This window comes from Neofelis nebulosa, chromosome 10, assembly GCF_028018385.1.
Source record: "Neofelis nebulosa isolate mNeoNeb1 chromosome 10, mNeoNeb1.pri, whole genome shotgun sequence".
NCBI lineage: Eukaryota > Metazoa > Chordata > Mammalia > Carnivora > Felidae > Neofelis > Neofelis nebulosa.
Genome location: NC_080791.1, coordinates 70015897 through 70039202, shown reverse-complemented (window position 1 = coordinate 70039202; position 23306 = coordinate 70015897). Strand labels below are relative to the sequence as shown.

General features: G+C 36.1%; 1 protein-coding gene across 4 annotated transcripts in view; it reads right to left on the bottom strand.

The window, feature by feature from the left end:
- Window positions 1-594: 594 nt before the first annotated feature.
- Window positions 595-23306, bottom strand: part of FAR1 (fatty acyl-CoA reductase 1) — a 79519-nt gene continuing 56807 nt past the window's right edge. For 3 of the 4 annotated variants that reach the window (XM_058688301.1, XM_058688302.1, XM_058688299.1), the window contains 5 exons: window positions 22455-22522; window positions 20794-20965; window positions 12979-13108; window positions 6497-6624; window positions 595-3750 (listed from right to left, as the gene is read on the bottom strand). In XM_058688301.1, coding sequence (XP_058544284.1) covers window positions 3588-3750; window positions 6497-6624; window positions 12979-13108; window positions 20794-20965; window positions 22455-22522 — 661 coding nt within the window. In that variant the 3' untranslated portion in view covers window positions 595-3587. Of the gene's footprint in view, window positions 3751-6496; window positions 6625-12978; window positions 13109-20312; window positions 20485-20793; window positions 20966-22454; window positions 22523-23306 lie in introns of all 4 variants that reach the window. The other variant, XM_058688300.1, reaches the window with a different exon arrangement.

The window sequence follows — 23306 nt, the reverse complement described above, 5'->3', positions numbered from 1 at the left end:
GTTACTCAAACTTGTCTTTAATAAAGAAAAATCAAGGAATTATTTAACAATTAGACACAACTATGCTCAATTGACAAAGATGATTTGCTTAGGAATCTTAAGAGTAACAGAAATAGAAGAACATACCACCATAAAAAAAAAAGATAAATTCATTCTATGACTAGAAAATGCTGTAAGATAAAAACATTAATTATTCAATAAGAAAATATTTCATATTTCTTTTATCACAGAGACTGCAAGTTTAACGAACTCATTTCTCTATCAAGTTATGCAGCATACCTTCCTGTCTCTAGTTTCTCATGCAAATGGTTAGAGAGTTTTTCTCCGAGTAGAGCAAATCGGTGCTAATGGTTTCGAGTCAGGGCTTGGAGGTGGCCTGGAAAAAGGCCATTTACACTCACCCGAACCCAGCCCAACACCTTTTTTACAGTTAGTCTCTATTACCAGTGAGTGATCCCTCATCCTCCCTCAACAGATAAATTACTACAAATGTACCCATAAATTAAAACGGTATCATTCAACATGGAGGAGAGTGGCTGGAGCGCAATGAGACGCTGACAGTCTCCTGGTAAAAACTACCTCATTCCAGACAAATACATGAAAATAATACTTTAATGAAAGGCATTCATCCTGTCCATATGCTTCCCCTAAAATGCTTGTAAAAAACTCAGAATTAAATAACATTAAGATACAAGAGGTAATAAGTGCACCTAAAAAAAGGTAAGTAGCATACGTGAGGCCTGCTTCCTGGAGTTCTAACCACGTCATCTCACGGGTAATTTTCAGGATAATTATCGTAAAAATACAATAAATACTATAATGGAAATATAGGGATTCATTTATTACTTTTTGGTTTACAAACAAAGGCACCCAATAATGCTTCTATTTACTTCTTATAAAAGATTATCAATTTACATTTAAAACAAAAAGCAAAAAAACCCTGAACCAGTTCCTATAGACACACACAAAAAAAGGGGAGAAATAAGATTATTTTCCTCCCTACTTCCAATCTTTATTACCATTTTTATACCGTGTTTATACCATTCTTAAGTCAAAGAACACATTGCCATGCTTCTTTGTTGACTTTTAAAACATATTAATGTTGCCAAGTCAAATTTAAATATAGCCACAAATGATGTCACAATTGACAAACGCACAGAATTATAAGAATCAAGAGTGAAGAGAGGGGAAAGGCCCAAATGTTTTACAATATAGCTTTTTATCAAATGAATTACATGAAATGTCAAATTTATTAGGCTATCATGTTAAAAATGGAGCTCGTGTGAAAATATAATCATCAAACAAAACTAAAACTCTGTCTGACAAACGACATCAACAAAAATGATTTCCAAAATCTTTGAGTTAAGCTTAAGTCTAGCTGGTGGGGATTAACAACCTATGTATTCTTCACACTAATTTCAGAACTAAGTTCTACAATGATTTATTAATTCATTCATGAGTTTCTTCTGACAACAGAATTCTAAACACACAAAATTAATGCAGTGGCCTCAGCACCCGCCTAGCTAGCATTTCCCTACACTGGATTACAAGAACAATGCCATGGTTCAGAAGACATACCCCCCTCTGTACTTCACATGCCTGTCAAAGTTGGACCTGATTCTTTTGCAAGATACAAAGACACTTCATCTGATTCTAAGTATATCTGGCAGAGCACAAACATCATACAAATGTTAGCATGTTTTCAACCCATTACGGAAATGTATTTGGAGAGATGGAGTACTCAATGTATAGAGCATCTAGAGTTAATTATGGGCCACTTTAAATTAAAGGCATCATCATTTATTCCATTTTTAGACACTGTCATGGTCTCTCACGCCTTACACAAGGTATGGTCCTAGACCAGAGACTTAGTATCGTTTCAAAGAATATGAACATATATATATATATATATATATATATATATATATATATATACACATACATACATATTTCTTTTAAAATAATGTTTAAAAGTTTTACTACAGAAAATCTGGCTTCACCATGGAAGCATTTTTCCTTCTCAAGATTACACACCTGCATGGAAGAAGGTGGTTTCCTTTACATTTAGGTTTTCACAATAACAAAATAAACTTCTTGCATTTAAATTGACAGAGAAAGTAAGATGTAAAGTTCTACGTAACGTTTTGTATTGTGAACTGACCTCATTAAACACATTCAAGATATACTGTTGATTTAAATATACTACAACTTGATCAGCTAAATTCGAACATGTTATGCTGATCAATCTGTTAAACCAAACGTATGTTAAAACAGTAAGGACAGTTTACTACTATTAAGGTTTAAAGGTTTAAAGGGAATAATAATGTATCATTAAAATACACATTAATTTTCTTGCTATTACTTGTTTCTATAATGCATCTCTTTAAAACTACATGCAGAAAAAATAAATGATATCTCATTCAACAGTTTGCTACTTTAGGTGGTATGTAAATAAAGTCCTTTATTTAATTTTATACACATTATTTTATGCACTATTTTATTTTTCTTGAAGGAATTCAGCTCTCAAGGTCAAAAGTTAGTATGTGTTTACACACATGTGAGAACATTTTCTTAATGTTAGGACTATCTGCAAATATATTCTTCCATAATAAAGCATTATCAGTTTTCACTGGAAAGACTGTATAAGCCTTAAAAGTCCTATTAATATAATGTACACAGGGAAGAGAGCACAAATATGGTGAATCCCTCCCCACCTGCACCCTTCTTTGCCAGTCTCAAGAAATCCTCCAGCTTCAAAACATGAACACAATTTCACAGGACTGATTTTTATTTGGTCACAATGTGGAGAAGAAAACTGTATTCGTCTTCTTTTTGACACTAATAGTCTTATTGAATTCGTTCTCATTTTCCTTCAAAAAAATACATAGCATATGGTGATATGGATTCTCAAACTCATTAGATCCAGTAGGGCCTTTAGAATAACATATAGCCTTCTGATAATGGAAGCAACTGATTGCTTACAAAAAAATGATGTGCATCAGACCACTAATCAGAGAAAGGAAAATGAGAACATGTCTTTCACGTTGGAGACCACTTAATAACTTACGAAATGATGTAAAAATAGTTTGGCTATAATTTTAACAAAACTAAAACCCACTTCAACTGATGAAAAAAACCAAACACCGAAGAATTAAATATCTACCAACTTAGCTATGTATTCCTGTCCAAATAAATGCTTTCCACTGCACTATATATTAGAATTAGAAACTCACTATATGTTAAGGCATATTTTAATCAATATGTTCCAGAATTGCACAGTTATACTGGTCAGTGTTCCTATTTTCCCATTCCTACCCTCACCCCACCCCTTGTCCCCAGGGATCAAAATGTTAAGTCATGGTTTTGGTGGCTATTGTAGATTTGAGCTGGCATAACCACAGTGTGTTCACTAGATTTTTGTAAGCATAAACATTAAAATGTTACATAAAATGTACCATACTGTACTCCACACTCTGATCTAAGATGGTTTAATGTCTTGACAAAAGGTGAGATGACTTAAGTACATTTTACATTTTGTGCATTTAGACCACCATATGCATAGATGTTCTAATGCTAAATTCTCGTCTTCAGTATCTCATAGTGCTGGATGCCCGGAAGTATGACAGAAACTTGTAACACAGACTAACCACAAAGTACCAGATGTTTCTTGCCATTTGTGATCTTGCAATAAAAATGCGCCAAATCAGGATCACAAGGATAGTATTGAAACCATACCGTATGTTCCTCAACCTGAAAAGCAAATCAAGAGACATATCAGACAATGTTTTCTAGAATAAAATATTGTTGGATGGCAGATAATCAATGCCCCATTGCTGATCTCATCAAAGCTCAAATCCATTACGGTATAATGACTGCAGAGCAAGTCATTTTGAAATGTAGCAAGAAGAAACAAGTTTTCTTCCTCCACTCTACTGTCCAACTATTTGGTTCGGGAAGTTGCTATGACATATAGATCTCTTTGTGCTAGGCTAAGATTGGCCAATTGAAAAAGAGTTCTCAAAGAGTTTAAATATACAGATTGTGTATGAGCACCTATTCGTTTCTCCTTTTCTTTACTACCTTAATGCCCTTTCTACTTGTGGAACAATTCATCCATTTTGCTTTATGACCAGCTTTAATTCCAGTCTGAAAATAATAGCAACCCTAGAGATTGATACAAAACAGCATTGAAATACTTTTTTCAAATGATGACACCTAAAATCATCCACCCAGTTTAGAACTGAACTGAATTTCTATGAAAGAAAGTTATTATTTTAAATGCTAATTATGTTAAAACTATTTAATTCTAAAAACTATGTCTTTTAAAAAAAAATTTTTTTTTAACGTTTATTTATTTTTGAGACAGAGAGAGACAGAGCACGAACAGGGGAGGGGCAGAGAGCGAGGGAGACACAGAATCGGAAGCAGGCTCCAGGCTCCGAGCCATCAGCCCAGAGCCTGACACGGGGCTCGAACTCACAGACCGCGAGATCGTGGCCTGAGCTGAAGTCGGACGCTTAACTGACTGAGCCACCCAAGCGCCCCTAAAAACTATGTCTTTAAACATATTCCAAAAGTTTCACTTTCAGAGGATATTCCTTAAAAAAGGCATACTGAACATAGATGGGAAAGTGTAAAATATTCTGATAGAATTCTTCATTATTCCATATTTAACTTCATGTTTGTTATTGTACCACAAGTATAGATAGTGTCATTCTAGGATTAAAATGTCGGATTTTTTGTTAATATACTTAAAACTGTAACCAGTGATATTAGTATTTTTTATGATAGGTTATATTTTATTTCAATAAACTTTGATATTTAGACCAAAGAAAAAAAGAGTTCAAATCCATTACTAATGTGAAACTTATTTAAAATTAACTAGAAGCCCTTAAATTAGAAAGTCTGCAAAAGTCAAACAAACCTGACCATGCAGTCCATCAAACACCACCTTACCTCTATCAACCACGAATAAAACAAAGATTTTTTATAACAAAAAAATTTGGGACACAAATTTATTCATTCAACAAGTATTACTGAGCATCTTTCTGTATGACCAGGACGAGGTATACTGTAGGTAAAACAGACATGCCCCTTCTGGAGCTTCCCATCTAATCTAAAAAGGTTTGGGCATTATATACATCATCCTACAGATAAAAAAATAAAATATTTTTAAACATCTTTAGGTACTTCTAAGCTGTCAGACATACAAATTCACTCCTTCACTTACAGCTGACAGTCACACTATCAAAGGCCAACTGGACAAATCCTCATCTATGAAAGAAGCATGGCATGGGTCCATATAGAAGGGCCCTCCCAGTCTCAAAGAGTAACGTTAATGTTACTGTACTCATATTTCAAAACATTTTTTATATTTTCAGTGGTGTTAGAAAGGAATACAAATGTTCAGGTACATAACAATTTACATAAATTCCATTACCTTCAATAGGCAATCCAAGATAGGACTATAATATACAAATGATGGTATAGACAAAAGAGCTCATGGGGCACCTGGGTGACTCAGTCAGTTAAGTGTCTGACCTGGGCTCAGGTCATGATCTCGCCAGTCTGTGAGTTCAAGTCGCTGCATTGGGTTCTCTGCTGACAGCTCAGAACCTGGAGCCTGCTTTGGATTCTATGTCTCCCTCTCTCTCTCTGCCCCTCCCCCAATCACACTCTGCATGTCTCTTTCTCTCAAAAATAAAAGAGCTTTGAATTAGGAGTCAAAAATCAGTATTCTAGTTTGCTCTGCTGCCTAATGCATATGACCTGCAAACACAACTTCCCTAAACCTCCATTTCCTCAACTATTTAACTAGCTGCCCTGCAAAGCCTCATAAAGTCAGAAGACCAAGAGGAATAATGTGAGTCTTGAAAGCTGTTTTATAAAAACACTGCAAATAAAAGAGGTTACTATTGAAATTAACTACATCTCTGAATTATGGGTAACAGTGATTTTTCCTGTGTTTTGAGTTTTTTTAAACAATCAGTATATATTACTTTTATAATGAGACTAAAGGAATAATTATAACTCTTGTTTTAAAAACAAAGAAAAAATTCTATGCTGAATGATGTATTATTATATCGCTTTTCCTCTTCCAAAGATGTATTTGACAAAGGGAAAAAAAACAAAAGAAAAAACACAACACTTCAAATAAACTACCTCTAGTTTAAAATACATTTTTATTTTCTCCTAATATCTTTACTTCTTCAGTAGCAATACAAAGGAAGGAAATACAAAGGAAAATAGTGATTTTCAAAACTAAATTCCACCTGAACTTAGTGCTAAGGAACAGGATAAAGACAGTAAGTTTGAACAACCTTAGGCTAAATACTACCATAGTTCCAGTGCTAATGTAAGCACTTTTCCTAAATAAAATATTACACTAGCAATATACCAGCTCACCAAAAAATAAAATAAAATAAAATAAAATAAAAAACTGTGTGATAATTCATAAGGAAGACACGATGCAATCAAGCCCATGTAAAAAACTTACTTGTTCAGATGTTTTCTAGCTGCAGGGAGGCCAGACATTTCTTCATTCAATACATATTTCTTAGTTCCCATGCAGTAGTTCTCTATATATTCTGCCCAATGTAACTGCCGTACATCAATATTAAAGGTCTATAGAAACAAAACAACTATCAGTTTTTCTCTTGAATAACTTTTTCACAACTCGTCAAAAATTCATACTTTTTTTAAAGGCTAATTCCACATGACAAGATTACAAAATGTTTATAGTATTAACTTTTAAAATCTTACTGCTGTTCACAAAGAAGTTCTTAATCCCTATTTTATACCTCCCATGAAACACAGAAACATTTCAGGAGATAATCTGAAAGCTCATGTCAACATTCAAAGAGAAGTACATATGAAGTGTAAGGAAAAAGCAACCTTCTTTTTACACTAAAAAAAATTAAATCCCATTGTCCAAATAATCTATGTGTTCCTCACCACTTTATACACATATTAATATATTTCCAGTATTTCTTCCTGAACATCCTGCAAACCACATGTATTACCTTTCCTATAGAACAGTAATGACATCAAGAGAAAAAAAGACTTTATGAAAGCTAGCTTAGGAGTTTAGGTAACAGTAAGGAGCCCATCTGATGAAAAGGATAGATGAATCTAGAAAATAAAGCTTTACAAAAATGTTATTTTGTGACAAAATAAGAAGGCTATGCACTGCTCAGTGCTTCTCCATACACGATCAGATTATTTTTCAGAGTGAGAAACAGATTATTCACTATTTATCATCACTTATCTGAAAATATCAAGTTGCAGACCAAAAACAACTACCATAAATAAATCACTAAAGTAACACTGCACTAAATGGAGGCTCGATTTGGGGCGCCTGGGTGGCTTGGTCGGTTAAGCCTCTGACTTCGGCTCAGGTCATGATCTCACGGTCCGTGAGTTCAAGCCCCGCGTCGGGCTCTGTGCTGACAGCTCAGAGCCTGGAGCCTGTTTCAGATTCTGTGTCTCCCTCTCTCTCTGCCCCTCCCCTGTTCATGCTCTGTCTCTCTCTGTCTCAAAAATAAATAAATGTTAAAAAAAAAAATTAAAAAAAAAATAAATGGAGGCTCGATTTAAGATGGGAGAGATTATGAGACTATGTTAACTGGACTCCCACAGGAAGAGTGAAAAAGAATGGAACAGAGACACCATCTGAGAAGACAACAGCTGGGAATTTTTATTTCCAAAATGATGATACATTAAGCCACAGATTCAAAACACACATACACCATACACATGCAAGTACCTGAACATATCAAGAATAAAACTGGTGAAAGTCAAAGATGAAAATTTTGAAGACATCAGAAAAAGATGTTATGGGTTACCTCCGAAGGGACAACTATTAAACTGACACTTGACTTCCCAAAAGAAACAATAGAAGCCAAGAGACTATGAGAAGATGTCTTCCAGTGCTCAGAGAAAACTGCTAACACACAGTTCTATACAGTATAAACATCTTTGAAAAATAAAGATGTTTGCAGAAGAATAAAAACTGAGACAATGTGATATCAGCAGATAACTCACACTAGAGGAAGAAGCACACCAGAGGGTATTCTTTAAGCCAAATGAATAGGATTCTGGATTGGAAGTCTGGAGACGGAAGAAGAAATGAAGAGCCACAAAAGGCCAATTATGCTGGTAAATCTATGTGAATACTTAGTAGAGTGCAATTAAGAATAATGGTGGTGAGGCATACAACACACATACAGAATTAAAATATGTAACAACAGCAGAAAAGTATTAGGCCTTGCATTCTCCAAAACAAAAGAAGTATCAATATTATATGTCTTTAATGAAGTGAGGAAGGATGCTGTAATCTTTAGAGAAACCTAGTAATACAACTGAAAAAGAGTATATTTTATGTAACTGATACAGATGGGGAAAATACAAAACTGTAAAAAATAACCTCAAAGAAAACAAAAACTTAAGACAAGTAAGACAAATAGAATGCACTAAGCGTTAGATTTAAATCTGTTATCAAAAATTAAATTATGGATTAAATCCTCCAAATAAGGGCCCAAAATTCTCAAACTGAAAAATGTAAAATACAGCAAAACTATATGCTGCTCATAAGAGGAATATCTGATAGCTAAGGATACAGCAAGTTGGAAATACAAGGACAGAGAAAGATATATTTCTACCAACAATGTATATAGGAACTCCCACTGGCCAACGCCTTACCAGAAGGGTAGGCTGTCAAGTTTTGCATTTTTGCAAACTGTTAAGGAGTAAATATCTCAGTCTAATTTCAGTTGGCATCTCCATTTTTATGAGTGAGGTTGAGTATCTTTTCCAATGGTTAATCATTTGCATTTACTTCTCTGTAAACTGTTCATCTCTAGCCCATTTTCAGTAGGACTGATGTTTTTTGCAATTTCCACACAAACTTTTTATGTAATACGAAATGCACGCTAACATCACATTGAGATACCACCATATACCCACCAAAGTGTCTAAAATTAAAAATTAAAATGAAAAAGTCAACTGTTGGGAGGATGCATATTAACAGGAACTCTTGTACACTGCCACACAAAATGTCAATCAGTACAACTACTTTGGAAAACTGTTTAGCATTATCAACTACGTTGAACATACAAATACCCTTTGACTGAGCTATTCTATTTCTAGATATATATCCTATATAAATGTGTGCACATGGCTCAAAGAAGAATTATTCCCAACAGCCAAAAACTGGAAATAACCCAAATGTTATCAATAAAAGAAATGAAAAAAATACTGTATGATACCATTTGTATAAAGTCAAAAATGAGTATACTATTTAATGTCAGAATTCAAGATAGTTGTTACTTTTGGAAGGTAGTTATTGGGAGGGGGCACAAGGGGATCTTCTGGGGACAAAAATATTCTATTTCTTCACCTGGATGGTCACTTTCTAATAATCCACTGGGCAGTATGTGTTGTGCACTGGGATGGGGACAAGGAAGATGGGAAGGGAGAACATAAGCAATCAGTAGAAGCCACAAATCTTTTAACCTGGGATTCTCTGCAGAACCCTGGTAACTGGGACCTTCTGTTTTGATGCTGCAGGCAAGGATGAAGATTGGCTATTAAGCCTATGGCCCCATCAGTTAAGGTGTCTTACAGAATATTGCTGCAAAAAGATAAAAATTCCCAAAGCTGTATCCTCAGAGCAAGGGTGAAAAAAAGAAGTAAACCCACCGCACACAGAAGTGGGCAAAAAAAAAGTGCACACTCAATGCCTTTATCACGCACGACCAGTAACATGTACTAAATCTGCACTATCGAACATGGTAGCCACAAGCCACATGCATGTCTGGGAACTTTGAAAGTGATTGGTCTGAACTGAGATTTGCTGTGGAGTATAAAATGCACACAGGGTTTCAAAAGCTCAGTATAAAAAAATTGAAAGTATAATATCATATAAACAGTTGTTTAAATTTTCAGTGATTTTTAAATTTCTGTTTAAATTATATATTATTTTGGATATATTAAATAAAACATTAAAATTTTTTAATGTTTATTTTTGAGAGAGAGAGAGACAGACAGAGCAGACACAGGCGGAAACACAGAATCCAAAGCAGGCTCCAAGCTCTGAGCTGTCAGCCCAGAGCCCGACGTGGGGCCTGAACTCATGAGATAAGAGATCATGACCTGAGCTGAAGTCAGACACTTAACCGACTAAGCCAGCCAGGTGCCCCAAAGTACTAAAATTTTTAAAGAAAGACGTGGAAAGAGAAAGGAAACTGTCCCTGGGAAGATGAAAAAGAAATCTCCTTTGAGAAACTATAAGCATGAACCAGCCTATTTAAGGCCCACATTCACTTGAGTTAGGCTAAAAACTTAATCAGATATCTGAAAGTGGTCCTGGCCTGTTAATGCCACCTGGCTAGTTAATGCTAATAATCACTCACTGGGCTACTGGCAGAAGCAAAGGCGAATCCTTATTGGAAAAGTGCAATTTCAACATATGCTTCAAAATATTTCCACAGAAATCCTCAAGGAATATGAATATACAGTCAAACAATAAGAAAAAAAAACAAGGTGCCATGAGTGAGACCCAGCATAAACAACAGACGATCAGGTGTTACCACTGCACAGCCTTTAGAAGTTTGAATTATCAGACACAGAATTTAAAACAATATGTTCACCATGTTTCAAGAAATGTCTGTAAGAGGGGTGTCTGGGTGGCTCAGTCAGTTGAGTGTCCGACTCTTGATTTTGGCTCAGGTCATGATTCCAGGGTTGTGGGATCAAGCCCTGCATCAGGCTCTGTACTGAGTGTGGAGCCTGCTTAGGATTCTCTCTCTCTCTCTCTCTCTCTCTCTCTCTCTCTGTCTCTCTCTCTCTATGGCACCTCGGTTGCTCAGTTGGTAAAGCATACAACTTCAGCTCTGGTCATGATCTCATGGTTCACAAATTTGAGCCCTACATCAGGCTTTCTGCTGTCAGCACGGAGCCCACTTCAGATCTGCTGTCTGCCCCCCTCTTTCTACCCCTCCCCAGCTTACATGAGCTCTCCCTCTAAAATAAACATTTTTTTAAAATTAAAAAAAAAAAGATTCTGCCCCTCTCCCCCGCTTGCTCTAAAATAAAAATCAAAAAATAAAAAAGAGAAATAAAGGAACATCTGTAAGATCTGAAAAACAAATTGAATTTCTAAACATGAAAATCACTGAACCCCCTTATTCAACTGGGTGGCGCAGACAGGGCTGAAAGAGTGCCACAGACCTTTTATTAACCATTAGCTTTCCAGCCAGAAACAAAGAGATAAAATATGAGATAAAACTTAAAAGAGGAAAGAATGATGTAAAATATATTAAAATTTCACAAGAAGAGAATGGTGAAGAGGTGTATATATATATATATATATATATATATATATATATATATATTTTTTTTTTTTTTTTTAAGTTTATTTATTTTTGAGAGAGAGAGAGAGAGAGAGAGAAAGAGATCATGCATGCGTGAGCAGGCGAGGAACAGAGAGAGAAGGAGAGAACCCAAGCGGACTCTTCTCTGACAGCACTGAACTCGATGCGGGGCTCGAACTCAGGAACCGTGAGTTGATCACCTGAGCTGAAATCAAGAGTTGGATGTTTAACTGGCTGAGCTACCCAGGCATCCCAAAGAGGCCATATTTGCAGAAACAATAGCTAAGTATTGTCCTGAACTGCTAACACACTTCAAACTTCAGATCCGGGAAGCCCACTTGTGAAACAGGATACATTTTTAAAAATTATACCTAGACACATTCACAGTGAAACTGCAGGACACGAAAGAAAAACTCTGAAAAACAGACAGGAATAAGAGAGCACCTGTAATGCAGCAGCAAATTAGACTGATTTTTCAACAGCAACAACATAAGTGAAATATTAAAGGAATATAAAAAGAAAGTTATCCTTCATGTACTGAAATCATGTTACAGAAACAGTGAAATAAAGACATGCCAGGCAATCACAAACTGAGAGCTCACTACTAACAGACCGCCTACTAAATCATATTCTGGGATTCTGGATACATTTCAAACTGAAAGAAAAGGGTCCTAAAGAGAAGATCGAATAGCAAAGCTACTGGTAAATATTTAGTTAAATCTAAATACAACTAAACAAAGTCATATCTAATTACAGGGTTTCAATAGAGAACTAAAGTAATGTATAACTATGTAAATTAGTGGGGTGGTAATCACAGTTTAAACATTTTAAGGTCCTAAATATCATTAAAAAGAGGCTATAGAAATTGCTTAATTTAGACTTTGTTAGATATGTATGTTAAAATACCTAAGGTAACCTCAAAAAGAACACACACAAAGAGTTTAAGTTTCAAACGAACAGAGGGCGAAATGTAGAATGATAAGAAATTAAAGAATATATGAGGTAAAACAATTTCAGAGGGAAGGTTTTTTTCTCAAAATTCAAAGAAAACAAACTGAAGGAAAAATGCATAAAGAATTCTAGTTTCTCTCTGAATCTCACTAAAGGGAAAAAAAGAACCAACATTTCTTTTTTTTTTTTTTTTCAACGTTTTTTATTTATTTTTTTTGGGACAGAGAGAGACAGAGCATGAACGGGGGAGGGGCAGAGAGAGAGGGAGACACAGAATCGGAAACAGGCTCCAGGCTCCGAGCCATCAGCCCAGAGCCTGACGCGGGGCTCCAACTCACGGACCGCGAGATCGTGACCTGGCTGAAGTCGGACGCTTAACCGACTGCGCCACCCAGGCGCCCCAAGAACCAACATTTCAATCATACTTTGAAAACATCTCTGCCACTCTCAAGTACTTATGTTATAAATTCTAAGATAAAGCAATTTTATTTTACCACCAACAATTATGATTGAAGCTTTAATGAAACACATATAAATAGGTCAAATGTCTTTCTTTTTGCATTAGTGACTGGAAAATATCCAATTATTTCTCAGGTTGCTAACGGCTGTCCAATTAATATGCTATGTTTTCTAAAATAAAACAGAAAATACTTGCCTTTTTATCTTCAGGGTTTAGTTGATTCATCAACATATTGACATTGTCAGTATTCCAAACCCAAGAATTACTTGTGAAATATTCAAGAAACACCATAGCTTTGTGAAGACGAGTTATTGTTTTCATCATCCTGTATTATGAGAAAAATTGACAGATTCATAATTCGCATAGATTAGGAAAAATCTCATCACCACCCAAGATGCAGTTTCTATATTGAGATAGTAGCAATAAAATTATAATTCTGTAATTCATTCAGTAAGTGACCAAACCACCAGAGAATATTTCTGCATCTTGGAAGAACATTTTATAAATCCAAAATGAAAAAAAAAATTTTAAGCAGCAGCAAATGAATTTAATACTGCCTAAACAGAGTTCTACTGATATATAAAATTTTCATAGGAAATACAATACGTTAAGGTCAAATTTTCTTCTATAATCCTAAGCAAATAAATGGATTCAATTAGTATTCCCTTGTTCTTCGTTCCTTAAATCACATTTTAGTTTGGCTAAAATTACTAAGATTTCCTGTGAATTTATAACATAAGGAGTTATATTGTGATCTCCACTCTTCAGCATCATGGAGGCAAAGTACACAGAAATATTCGTTTGCCATTTGATCATCTCTCCTACATACATTTTTAGAGTAATTTTCTCTTTAACACAGACAGGTATCACTCTTGATTGTCTGAATGTGCTGTGAAATCAATGACTGATGCTGAAAACTTTCTGAAATAGATATTCAAGATATTCACTTACCTCCCCAAGTCCCCCATTATTCATCCTTACAGAAATATTTTTGTTTGATATTTCTTGCTTGTTCCTTTTTAAAAAGGATGAGGGACCTTAATCTTTAAATCTGTCATTTTATAGATCATGGCTCACTGTCAGTCACTGATATCACAACACTACCCAGAGCAGTAACATCTATACAGTAATAATTACCTATGGTAAGTAGGAAAAGGGAAGAAAGAACTTTTTGAAACAAAACACACACCAAAAATTCCTGACCTCTGATAAACAGAAAAATAGTTTGTGGAAAAATAAAAGAATTGTTTATATTCCCACAATAAGGATTAGCATTTACATAGTTTAGAAAGTCCCAAAATTAGGGGTTTTAGAAATGGAGAAAGTGGGAGAAAACTAGACCACCAGAAATGGAGGGAAAGTCAAAACAGCAATATTAGCTAAGCAATTCTGATGACATATTCGATACATTTAGAAAGAAACCCTGAATCCAGAATACCAAGAGAAATTGAGACAACATGGACTATGCAGAGAAAAACTGGTTCATGCAAGAAAAGAATTCCAAAATAAAACCTCCATCAAACACAAAAAGAATTATTGGGCAATGAAGGTTGTATTTGGACAGGGATAGCTCAGACAGATAGAAAGCACATGGCGGGGGAAAAAACAAGACATGCTGCTTTTAGGAAAGATTAGACCTTTTCTTTTTTCCCTAAAAAACAAAACAAAACAAAAAGATGTAACAGATCTGTAATTAAATCAATATCTACCATTACAACCAGTGTAGTATACTTGAATAACACGCATACACATATTTACTTAACATCATTTTCCAACATACATCTTATTAACAAGTTTTTCTTCCTAATTTCTTTGTCACTGACAATTCTCACCTAGTCTTACCTTCAGTTTCACTCAAGTGACAAATTACCCTGCAACCATTCAGCCATTCAAAACATAATTATGATAAAAAATTGGGAGAGGGAGAAGGAAATCTGAAAGGCCATATATGTGTAAAGTTCACAGAATATTTATCAAGCAATAAAAGTACTGGATTGAATACTATGGGGATAAAAAGAAACTTGAAACCTTGCATAGTCACTCTTTGGTTAAAATGCCCTATGAGCAGATAGATGCCTGGGACTACATCGCCATGTATGTTCTGAGTATGTATTCTTTATGATGGCAACCTGCAAAAAATAGTCACAGTCCTTTAGGGTAGGGATAGCTCTTCATGGTCATCTAGTCCAGGATTTCTCAACTTCACCATTACACACATCTTGGGCCAAATAATTCTTTGTGGGGGGCTGTCCTGTTCAGCATCTAATGGCCTCTACCCTTTAGATACCAGTAGCATCCCTCCCCTAGGTATAGTAACAAAAAACGTCTCCAAATATTTTCAAATGTTCCTTGATGGAGATACTGCCCTCTATTAAGAATCACAAAGCTGTGGGGCACCTGGGTACCTCAGTCGGTTGAGCATCTGACTTTGGCTCAGGTCATGATCTCATGGTTCACGAGTTTGAGCCCCGCATCAGGCTCTGTGCTGACAGCTCTGAGCCTGGAGCCTGCTTCAGATTCTGTGTCTGCCTCTCTCTCTGCCCCTCCCCCACTCATGCTCGCTCTCTCTCTCTCTCTCTCTCTCTCTCTCTCAAAAATAAATAAACATTAAAAAAATTAAAAAAAGAATCACAAAGATGAAAAATATCAGACTCAATGAAGTTAAGCTAGAGAGAGTTAAAATAAATAACCAAAAAAATAAGGCTATGGAACCATATTTTTAATATCATTTCTAAGAGTGATGAAATATCTACTGCATTTCAAGAGCTACAGTGAATAATTTATACTGCTTCTATTTGCAATAATGTCATGCATCCTACTCCCCAATGACTATTAACCAGGAAGCCTTAAGATGCATGTTTGATTTGTACTTTTTATAATTATGTTAAGATATATATGTAAGTTAGATTTTTATCTAGCTGACATGCAGAATAATGTAAACAAGTAGACACCACGAATGACATGATTAACATTACTGTAATAAAGAAGGAGGCACTATATTAAGGCCCCAATATAAGATATAAAGCCCACTGCCTTGCTCAGTAAATATCTGAACAAATTACATACTATGAATTATAAGACTTTGTACTTAACATTTATAAAATTGCCTAAATAAAAAACCTTTCTGGCTCTTGTTACTTTTAGACTATAAGCTCCTAGAGGTCAAGGATCATTCCTGCTTTGATACTTAGTCTTGCACGGGACAAACCTCAGTTAAGGAGATTCTTCACTTGATGTTTTCTATTTGGAGCAGACTTTAACTTCCAAAGGTGATTATATTACCTCCTATCCTACACGCTCACCTACAGTATCACCTTGACTATCGCTCCATCAAGAGGTAAAGGTAACGTATAACCAACAGAATGAGGTAGGAATGACACTATGTAACCTCCAAGGGGGGGTAAGAAAAAGTGAGAGAGCTTTCTGCCTTGTTCACTGGAATACTCACGCTTGAGGACTTCAGTTGCCATATATACCATTCAACTCCCTCTAAGGGTGCTGTGTTGTAGGAAGTCCAAATTAGTGCATGTGGAAAGACTGCACAGAAAGGCTCTGAAACCACATGATGTGAGAAAGATGCCCAGCCACTCTAGCTGCTCTGAACAATCCCTTTTCTTTACTACTCCCACAGTGTACCTGAGCCAGCCTCTATCTCTTGAAAGACCCTGAGCTAGAACCACCTACATAAAGCCTTCTAGAATTTCTGACCCACAGAAATCATGAGATAAATAAAATGATTGTTGTTTTAAGACACTAAGTCTGATGTCAGTTATACTTCAAATGAAAAAAAAAAAAAAAGATTCGAAGTTTGAGGTGATTTGTCATGCAGCACAGGTAACAGAATAGGTATGAGTACCAGGAAAGTATCAATACAATCAGTACTGGGAATGAGGGGCTACTATAATAAACATCTAAAACATGTAGTATTGGCTTTAGGATCAAGTCGTAACAGAATCCTAAGGCCCTTGAGGAGACCACTAATGAAACCTGGAAGGACCAAGAAAAGAATGTTGGTGGGAACTTCAAAGAGCTTAAAGGAAGATGCTGGTGAGGGCTTAAAGGAAAGTGAGGAAAATATTGTTGGAAGTTAGAAGAACGAAAGTGTCACTTGTGGTAACATGAAAAATAAAAACCGTACCTAATAAACCTGATCTAGCTGAGAAGGTTTCCTCAAAAAGAACAAAGATGATCATTTAAAAAAATGAACTGAGTAGAATCTGGGAAGGAATGTAAAATGTCAGCCAGGAATCAGTTAAGAAAGAGCTTCCGAGGGGCGCCTGGGTAGGTCAGTCAGTTAAGCCTCCGACTCTTGATTTCGGCTCAGGTCACGATTTCACTGTTTATGAGTTTGAGCCCTGCATCAGGCCCTGCACTGTCAGTGCAGAGCGTGCTTGGGATTCTCTCTCTGCCCCTCCCCTGCTTGCACTCACTCTCAAAAACAAAAAAAAGAAAAAGAAAAAGAAAAAGGCTTCTGAGCATAGATCAAATCCAGAAAGTAGATGTAAGACTCTTTAAGATCTCAGAAAGATCTAAAATAGTACCTCACAGAACCTTTCAGATAAACAAAAACTCACTCCAAATCTTAAAGACATGTCTCAGAAACTCTACTGTTGAGGAGGCAGAATCTAAGAGTATTATTCCATAGCAACCTCATAAGGAACTCAAGATAGAAAAAGGCATGTCCTAAAGAGTTCTGTGGGTATGGCTTTGATATAATGGAGTAGACTGCTTTAAAATTAGATATACAGGAAATGTGTACAGTTTGAAAAAGAATCCTATCAGTTTATACTTAAAGGGACAGAGACCGTACTAAGTGAATAGAGGCCTCTGGATCAAGACTCAGCAAACCAGAGCTTAGGGGCCAAAGCCATCTGTTTTTATAAATAAAGTTTTATTGGAATATAGTCATGCTTATTCATTTACATACTGTTTATGGCTGCAGAGTTGAGTAGTTGCAAGCTGGAAGCTACAATTAACAGCAGAAGCGAGTAACAGCAACAGAAACTACATGGCCCTTTACAGAAAAAGTTTGCTGATCCCAGCCCTAGGGACTCACAACCTTTTATGGGCAAGGAAGTAGGGTAAGAAGATGATTCAGTTGCAAACACAGGCCTTTTTTTTTTTTTTTTTTTTAAATGAAAAAAGAAGGATGACTCAGAGGGCAGAGCCAAGAGCCTCAGAGAACAACCAGAGAGTAGGACTGAACCCTAATTAAGAAACCATCAAACATGCCTAGCTGGAATTCAAAACTGTTACAGACCAGTGATTGCGCAAAATCGTCCAGTCATTTTCCTATGCTTATCCATGTTGGGTGTGCAGGCAGCAGGTAACTTATCACTTTCATTCATAGGTTTTCAGACCAACACTTGAGGAACTGTACCTGCAAAACCACTCCTAAACAGCCTCATCTGCAACTGTGCCAGATTCAGCAGACCCAACAGTGGCTTCAAGCTGATGCAACGAAGGTCTTGGTAGGGGGGAAGAAATAAGTGTATCCTCCACAAGGGAGGAACATGAACTGTCGTGGCCAGGAGGCTGACCACAGCCAATTGCACTTTCCAAAATGGCTTCAACAATACCTTTCAACTCACTTGCTCAATTTTACATGATCTTGAACATTCTCTACATTCCCTTTCCTTGAGTCTCAGAGGACATGTGACTGGCTTGTGACTGAAAGAATAAGTTGGTAGGTAGTGGTGCTGTATCATTTCCATAGGTAGGTCAGAAGCACACAGCTTCGCCAGCCTGCTGAAATGCTTCTCCTTGAAGCCTTCGGTCACCAGATAAGCAGTTCATTTCCCCTAAGGCTACCACCAGTCCTTGAAAAGACACTATAGGAAGAGATCCTGCCGCCACTTTAAGAAGAGACAGTGATACAAGGTGCTCTGCTGCCTGCCCCCTTTCAGCCCCATCTGAATCTGACAATCCCGTGAAAGTCTCCCAAGCCAAAACTGTCCTGCGGATTCCCTCCTGAATTCCTGATCCTGAGAGAAACAATGAACTGAAAGAAATGATAAAATAACTTCTGCTGTTCTGGGGCGCCTGGGTGGCCCAGTCGGTTGAGTGTCCGACTTCGGCTCAGGTCATGATCTTGCAGACCGTGAGTTCGAGCCCCGTGTGGGGCTCTGTGCTGACAGCTCAGAGCCTGGAGCCTGTTTCAGATTCTGTGTCTCCCTCTCTCTCAGACCCTCCCCCATTCATACTCTGTCTCTCTGTCTCATAAATAAACGTCAAAAAAAAATTTAAAAATAAAAAATAACTTCTGCTGTTCTGAGCCACTAAGTTTGAGATAATATGTTATGTAGCAACACCTACTATAAAGGATTTAATAAATTTTGGCTATTCATTCATTTTTCAAGTTTACTAAGCCCCTTTTACTGTATCAGGCAGGCTTTGTTTTTACCCTGTTTTACTTTTGTGGACATAGTTTTGGCTTTTCTGCTCTAACGCGCAATAACCTTATTAATATCAAGCAAGCATGCAATGCCATCTCTCATAAATTTTACATTTGCTTTTTAGCCAGGAAAGAATGATGCCAATCATAAATACTGCATTTCGCAGATCATTCTAGAAAAACGTGAAAATAATTTTGATACACTTTGGATCTTTTTTCCATGAAATATTTCTTTAGTCTAAAGTTGTTCAACACCTCTCACATATTTCAATACTTAACATACTGGGTTAGGAACGTAACGGACAACTGAATCCACAGAAAAGCCCTGCAAGTAACTCAGATCCTGATACACTATAACTGGCAGATACCTCACTTTTATTTTTTGACAGTTGATGGAAGATCTGGAATCAGCATCTTCTTTATACATAAATACTCAAATCCTGAACTCTCCAATCAAAGGCTCCACTGTAATGCCAATGTAGTTAAAAAAAATAAATATATTTGTGGTACATTTCACTATAATTCTGGTAAAGACAGTGGGAGGGGAGGACTTTAAGTCTGTGGGGTTTCAATAAGAAAGAAAAGAAGAAAGAAAGGCTATATAACAACCATAAGAACATAGAAAGTTTTTCATTTGTTAACTTTTGTTTTAAACTATGACATTCTCAACCTGGAAAATTAGTCAAAAACTGTAATTACCATATTATAAGCTGAATGGGCAGCTGAGATATTTCGAGCAATTAAATTTTTAGAAGCATTCTACGTTTTTTTCATATAAAACTCCACAATCCACTCAGAGCAAAATATTTCACCCTTAATCCCCTATAGACTCACCTCTAAGTTTTTAAGGGGGAGAGACGGGCTCAATTTCAGCTTATAATAACAATGACAACCTTGATGCTGGACATTTCCTCTATTATGGGATTTTGGAGGATCAATGGCCCAATAAAATGAGATCCACAGTCTCCCCAAATATCCTCAATTTCTAAGAAATGTCCTAGCGTCCTGATTGTGATTGTGATTATTCAGGTTAGTAATTCTAAAGGTAAAGCTCATGCTAGCAGACTTTTCGTCTCTCCAGCAAGCTTCCACCACCTTACCAATACATAGGTGTATTCACTGCTACTCCTCTTACCACGGTTTCTGACCTGTCAACCTGAGTGCAAGATCGAGCAATAATGCAGGTACTGTATGTCTGACACCCTTCCAATAATGAAGCAATAAGTTGTTGGAATACAACTTAATATTGGGGCGCCTGAATACTTGGTTTAAAGGATTCATCTTGAAGAAATGATTTAGATAATATCCTGTAGGAAAAATAAGCGTCAGAGCATTTTGAATGTTATTTGCTATTCAGAAAAAAAGACCTAAAGTTAGACCTAAAATTCAGCACACGACAATAATTTATTATCCAAACTTTAGAATAAATTAGAGTGACAACACTACCTTCGCTTTTCTGACAAAGTCTTAAATTCAAGAGTCTTCTCATTCACAAAAGGCCATTAAGCCTTATCATAAGCATAAACAAATACAGAGTTAATTCATATGCATTTTAGTGTAAGCATGGGTTGTTTAACAGTCAGAGGAACAGATAAGACAGAGCCAGTCACCATTACCTTGGGCTTCTTCCAGTCATCCTGAGGTAGATATCATACAGGAATGCTGGGGCCTTATGGCTTACAGCAATCCAGTAATGATATAAAAGGTGATTGGAGGTTAGATTTACATTGGGCCGTCTGAAGGCCTGTTCGAGAGGATTCCTCTTGAAAGTGGAAATTACATGGTATTCTGAGGAAGAAAAGTTGTGTAACAGCTTTGATAATAACCATGTAATGAAGTTTTGAAAAACAAAAACCATGTTTTTACAAAGCAAAATATTTTACCAAAGATGTCAGAGTTCGCTCAATTAAAAAACAAACTTTTCTACTCTCGATAATAACTAAGAGAATATGGGTATCAGACTGCTGAGCTCGGGTGGTTTTAGGACTGCCGCTATTTATGAATTTTAATTAGATGAATGAATTTTTGCTAAAATTCACTCTTAAAAATCCTTTTAATGTTTTACCTATGTCAGTTTACAATGTCACTTTCTATATTTCACCTCTCACGATAGCTTCTTTCTTTCTGTTCCTCTTTCCAGATTCTTATTACTGTACTTACTTAAAAAAGAAAAGGAAAATCATCATCCTTTGCTTATGAATAATTAAGTTGCTCAAATTAACATACATCAACAAGCTTAAAACAACCCAAAATTAACTTCTGCTGTAATTTATTTAGTTAATACATTATCAACACAATCAAATCTATGATCTATGTTAATACTTTAATAGAAGTGTATATTGAGATATCCACTTAAAAATAACGTTCAACTTGATTTTTACTAAACTTTTACAACACAATGAGAGATTACCAAATAAACCTAACTCATTTCAGTGTTTTAAAATTCTTAAAAGAATACTATTTAAATAATTATCCAAAAATTAAAATCGCCCTAGATTTTTTTTTTTTTCCTCATATGCCCTAATGGTCAATCTTTACATTGAAATAAAAATGCCACGGAAAAACCCTAGGACAAATGACATAAAGACTTACTTTAAAATCAAAATTGTTCTGCAAGGGTAACAAAAATCGTTCAATGAGAGGTAAAATAAGACCTATTACTAAATCAATGTCAAAAATATATTTTACTTTAAATTTGAAAACATAAACAACTAAAACATTATTCAATTTCAATAGGCTTTAAGTTATATTATTCCTAATTTAGAACAAGCAACACAGCATACATACTCCGTGGATTTGTGAATTTAAACAGATTAATAAATGTCATAGAAAATATTCTGACAAAACGTATCCTTCTTGCTAACTCCTTAATTCATTACTCTTGGGGCAGCCAGCTAGCTCCTTTGACATAAGAACTCTTGTAGTTGGAAGGGATATTGCCTTTGGATCAACAACATCAGGATTGAGAGCACCCACAAGGGAGGAAAAGAAGCCCTGTTTCATTGCCATGGGCATCTGTGAGGGTTGCCACAGACAGCAGCAGAAAAACAGACAAGGGTGGGCCAAGGAGGGAATATACTGCAGGATATTTTTTAATTTGTGAAGTACTGCTAAGGATCACAAAGCAGTACTGGCTAATGTGGCAACTAAAATAAGAATAAATTGGTAACTCAGTGGCTTTAATGCCTCACGGGTATATTCTAACATAACAACTCAGTGAACATTTGAAGTTCTTTAAGATTTATTCTAACATTCAAAAACACAGGTAAAATCATACCAACTTCACCCCAGTGGAAAGGATTAGTGCTGCCTGTTGTGCAGTTATACACCATGATGTTTCTTGGTCTGCAAAGACAAAGATCAAAGCAATGAAACATAAAAAGAGGCTGGACTTATCCAATCTAAATCTTATACAATATTCAATTAGGAGGAAATAAGGATGCTGGGTACCTTTTCTACATTGATTATTTTAAAAATTAACCTTAAAGGATTAATTTTTATGTCTGAAGGACTATATAAAACTACCCTTTTTTCCCTCCCCTACCAAAAAAAAATTATTAAAAAAAATTGTTTTTCTTTTCATGTTTTTCTTGCTTATACTAGCAGGACTATCTGTTTTAAAAATTTTTTTTTTTCAACGTTTTTTATTTATTTTTGGGACAGAGAGAGACAAAGCATGAACGGGGCAGGGGCAGAGAGAGAGGGAGACACAGAATCGGAAACAGGCTCCAGGCTCCGAGCCATCAGCCCAGAGCCTGACGCGGGGCTCGAACTCACGGACCGCGAGATCGTGACCTGGCTGAAGTCGGACACTTAACCGACTGCGCCACCCAGGCGCCCCAAGACTATCTGTTTTTAAATGTAACAAAAATGACAAACAACTACAGCTCGTCCTGTCTCAGAGGCTCTAATTTAAAAAACTTATGGGCTGAGTTCTCTTTTACCAGAAACAATATACACATATAATTGTATCTCTCCTTTTCTGGGATATAAAATACGGGCTTAAAAAAAATAAGGCAGTTTATTTTATTTATTTTTATTTTTTTTAATTTTTTTAATGTTTGTTTATTTTTGAGACAGAGACAGAGCATGAACGGGGGAGGGGCAGAGAGAGAGGGAGACACAGAAT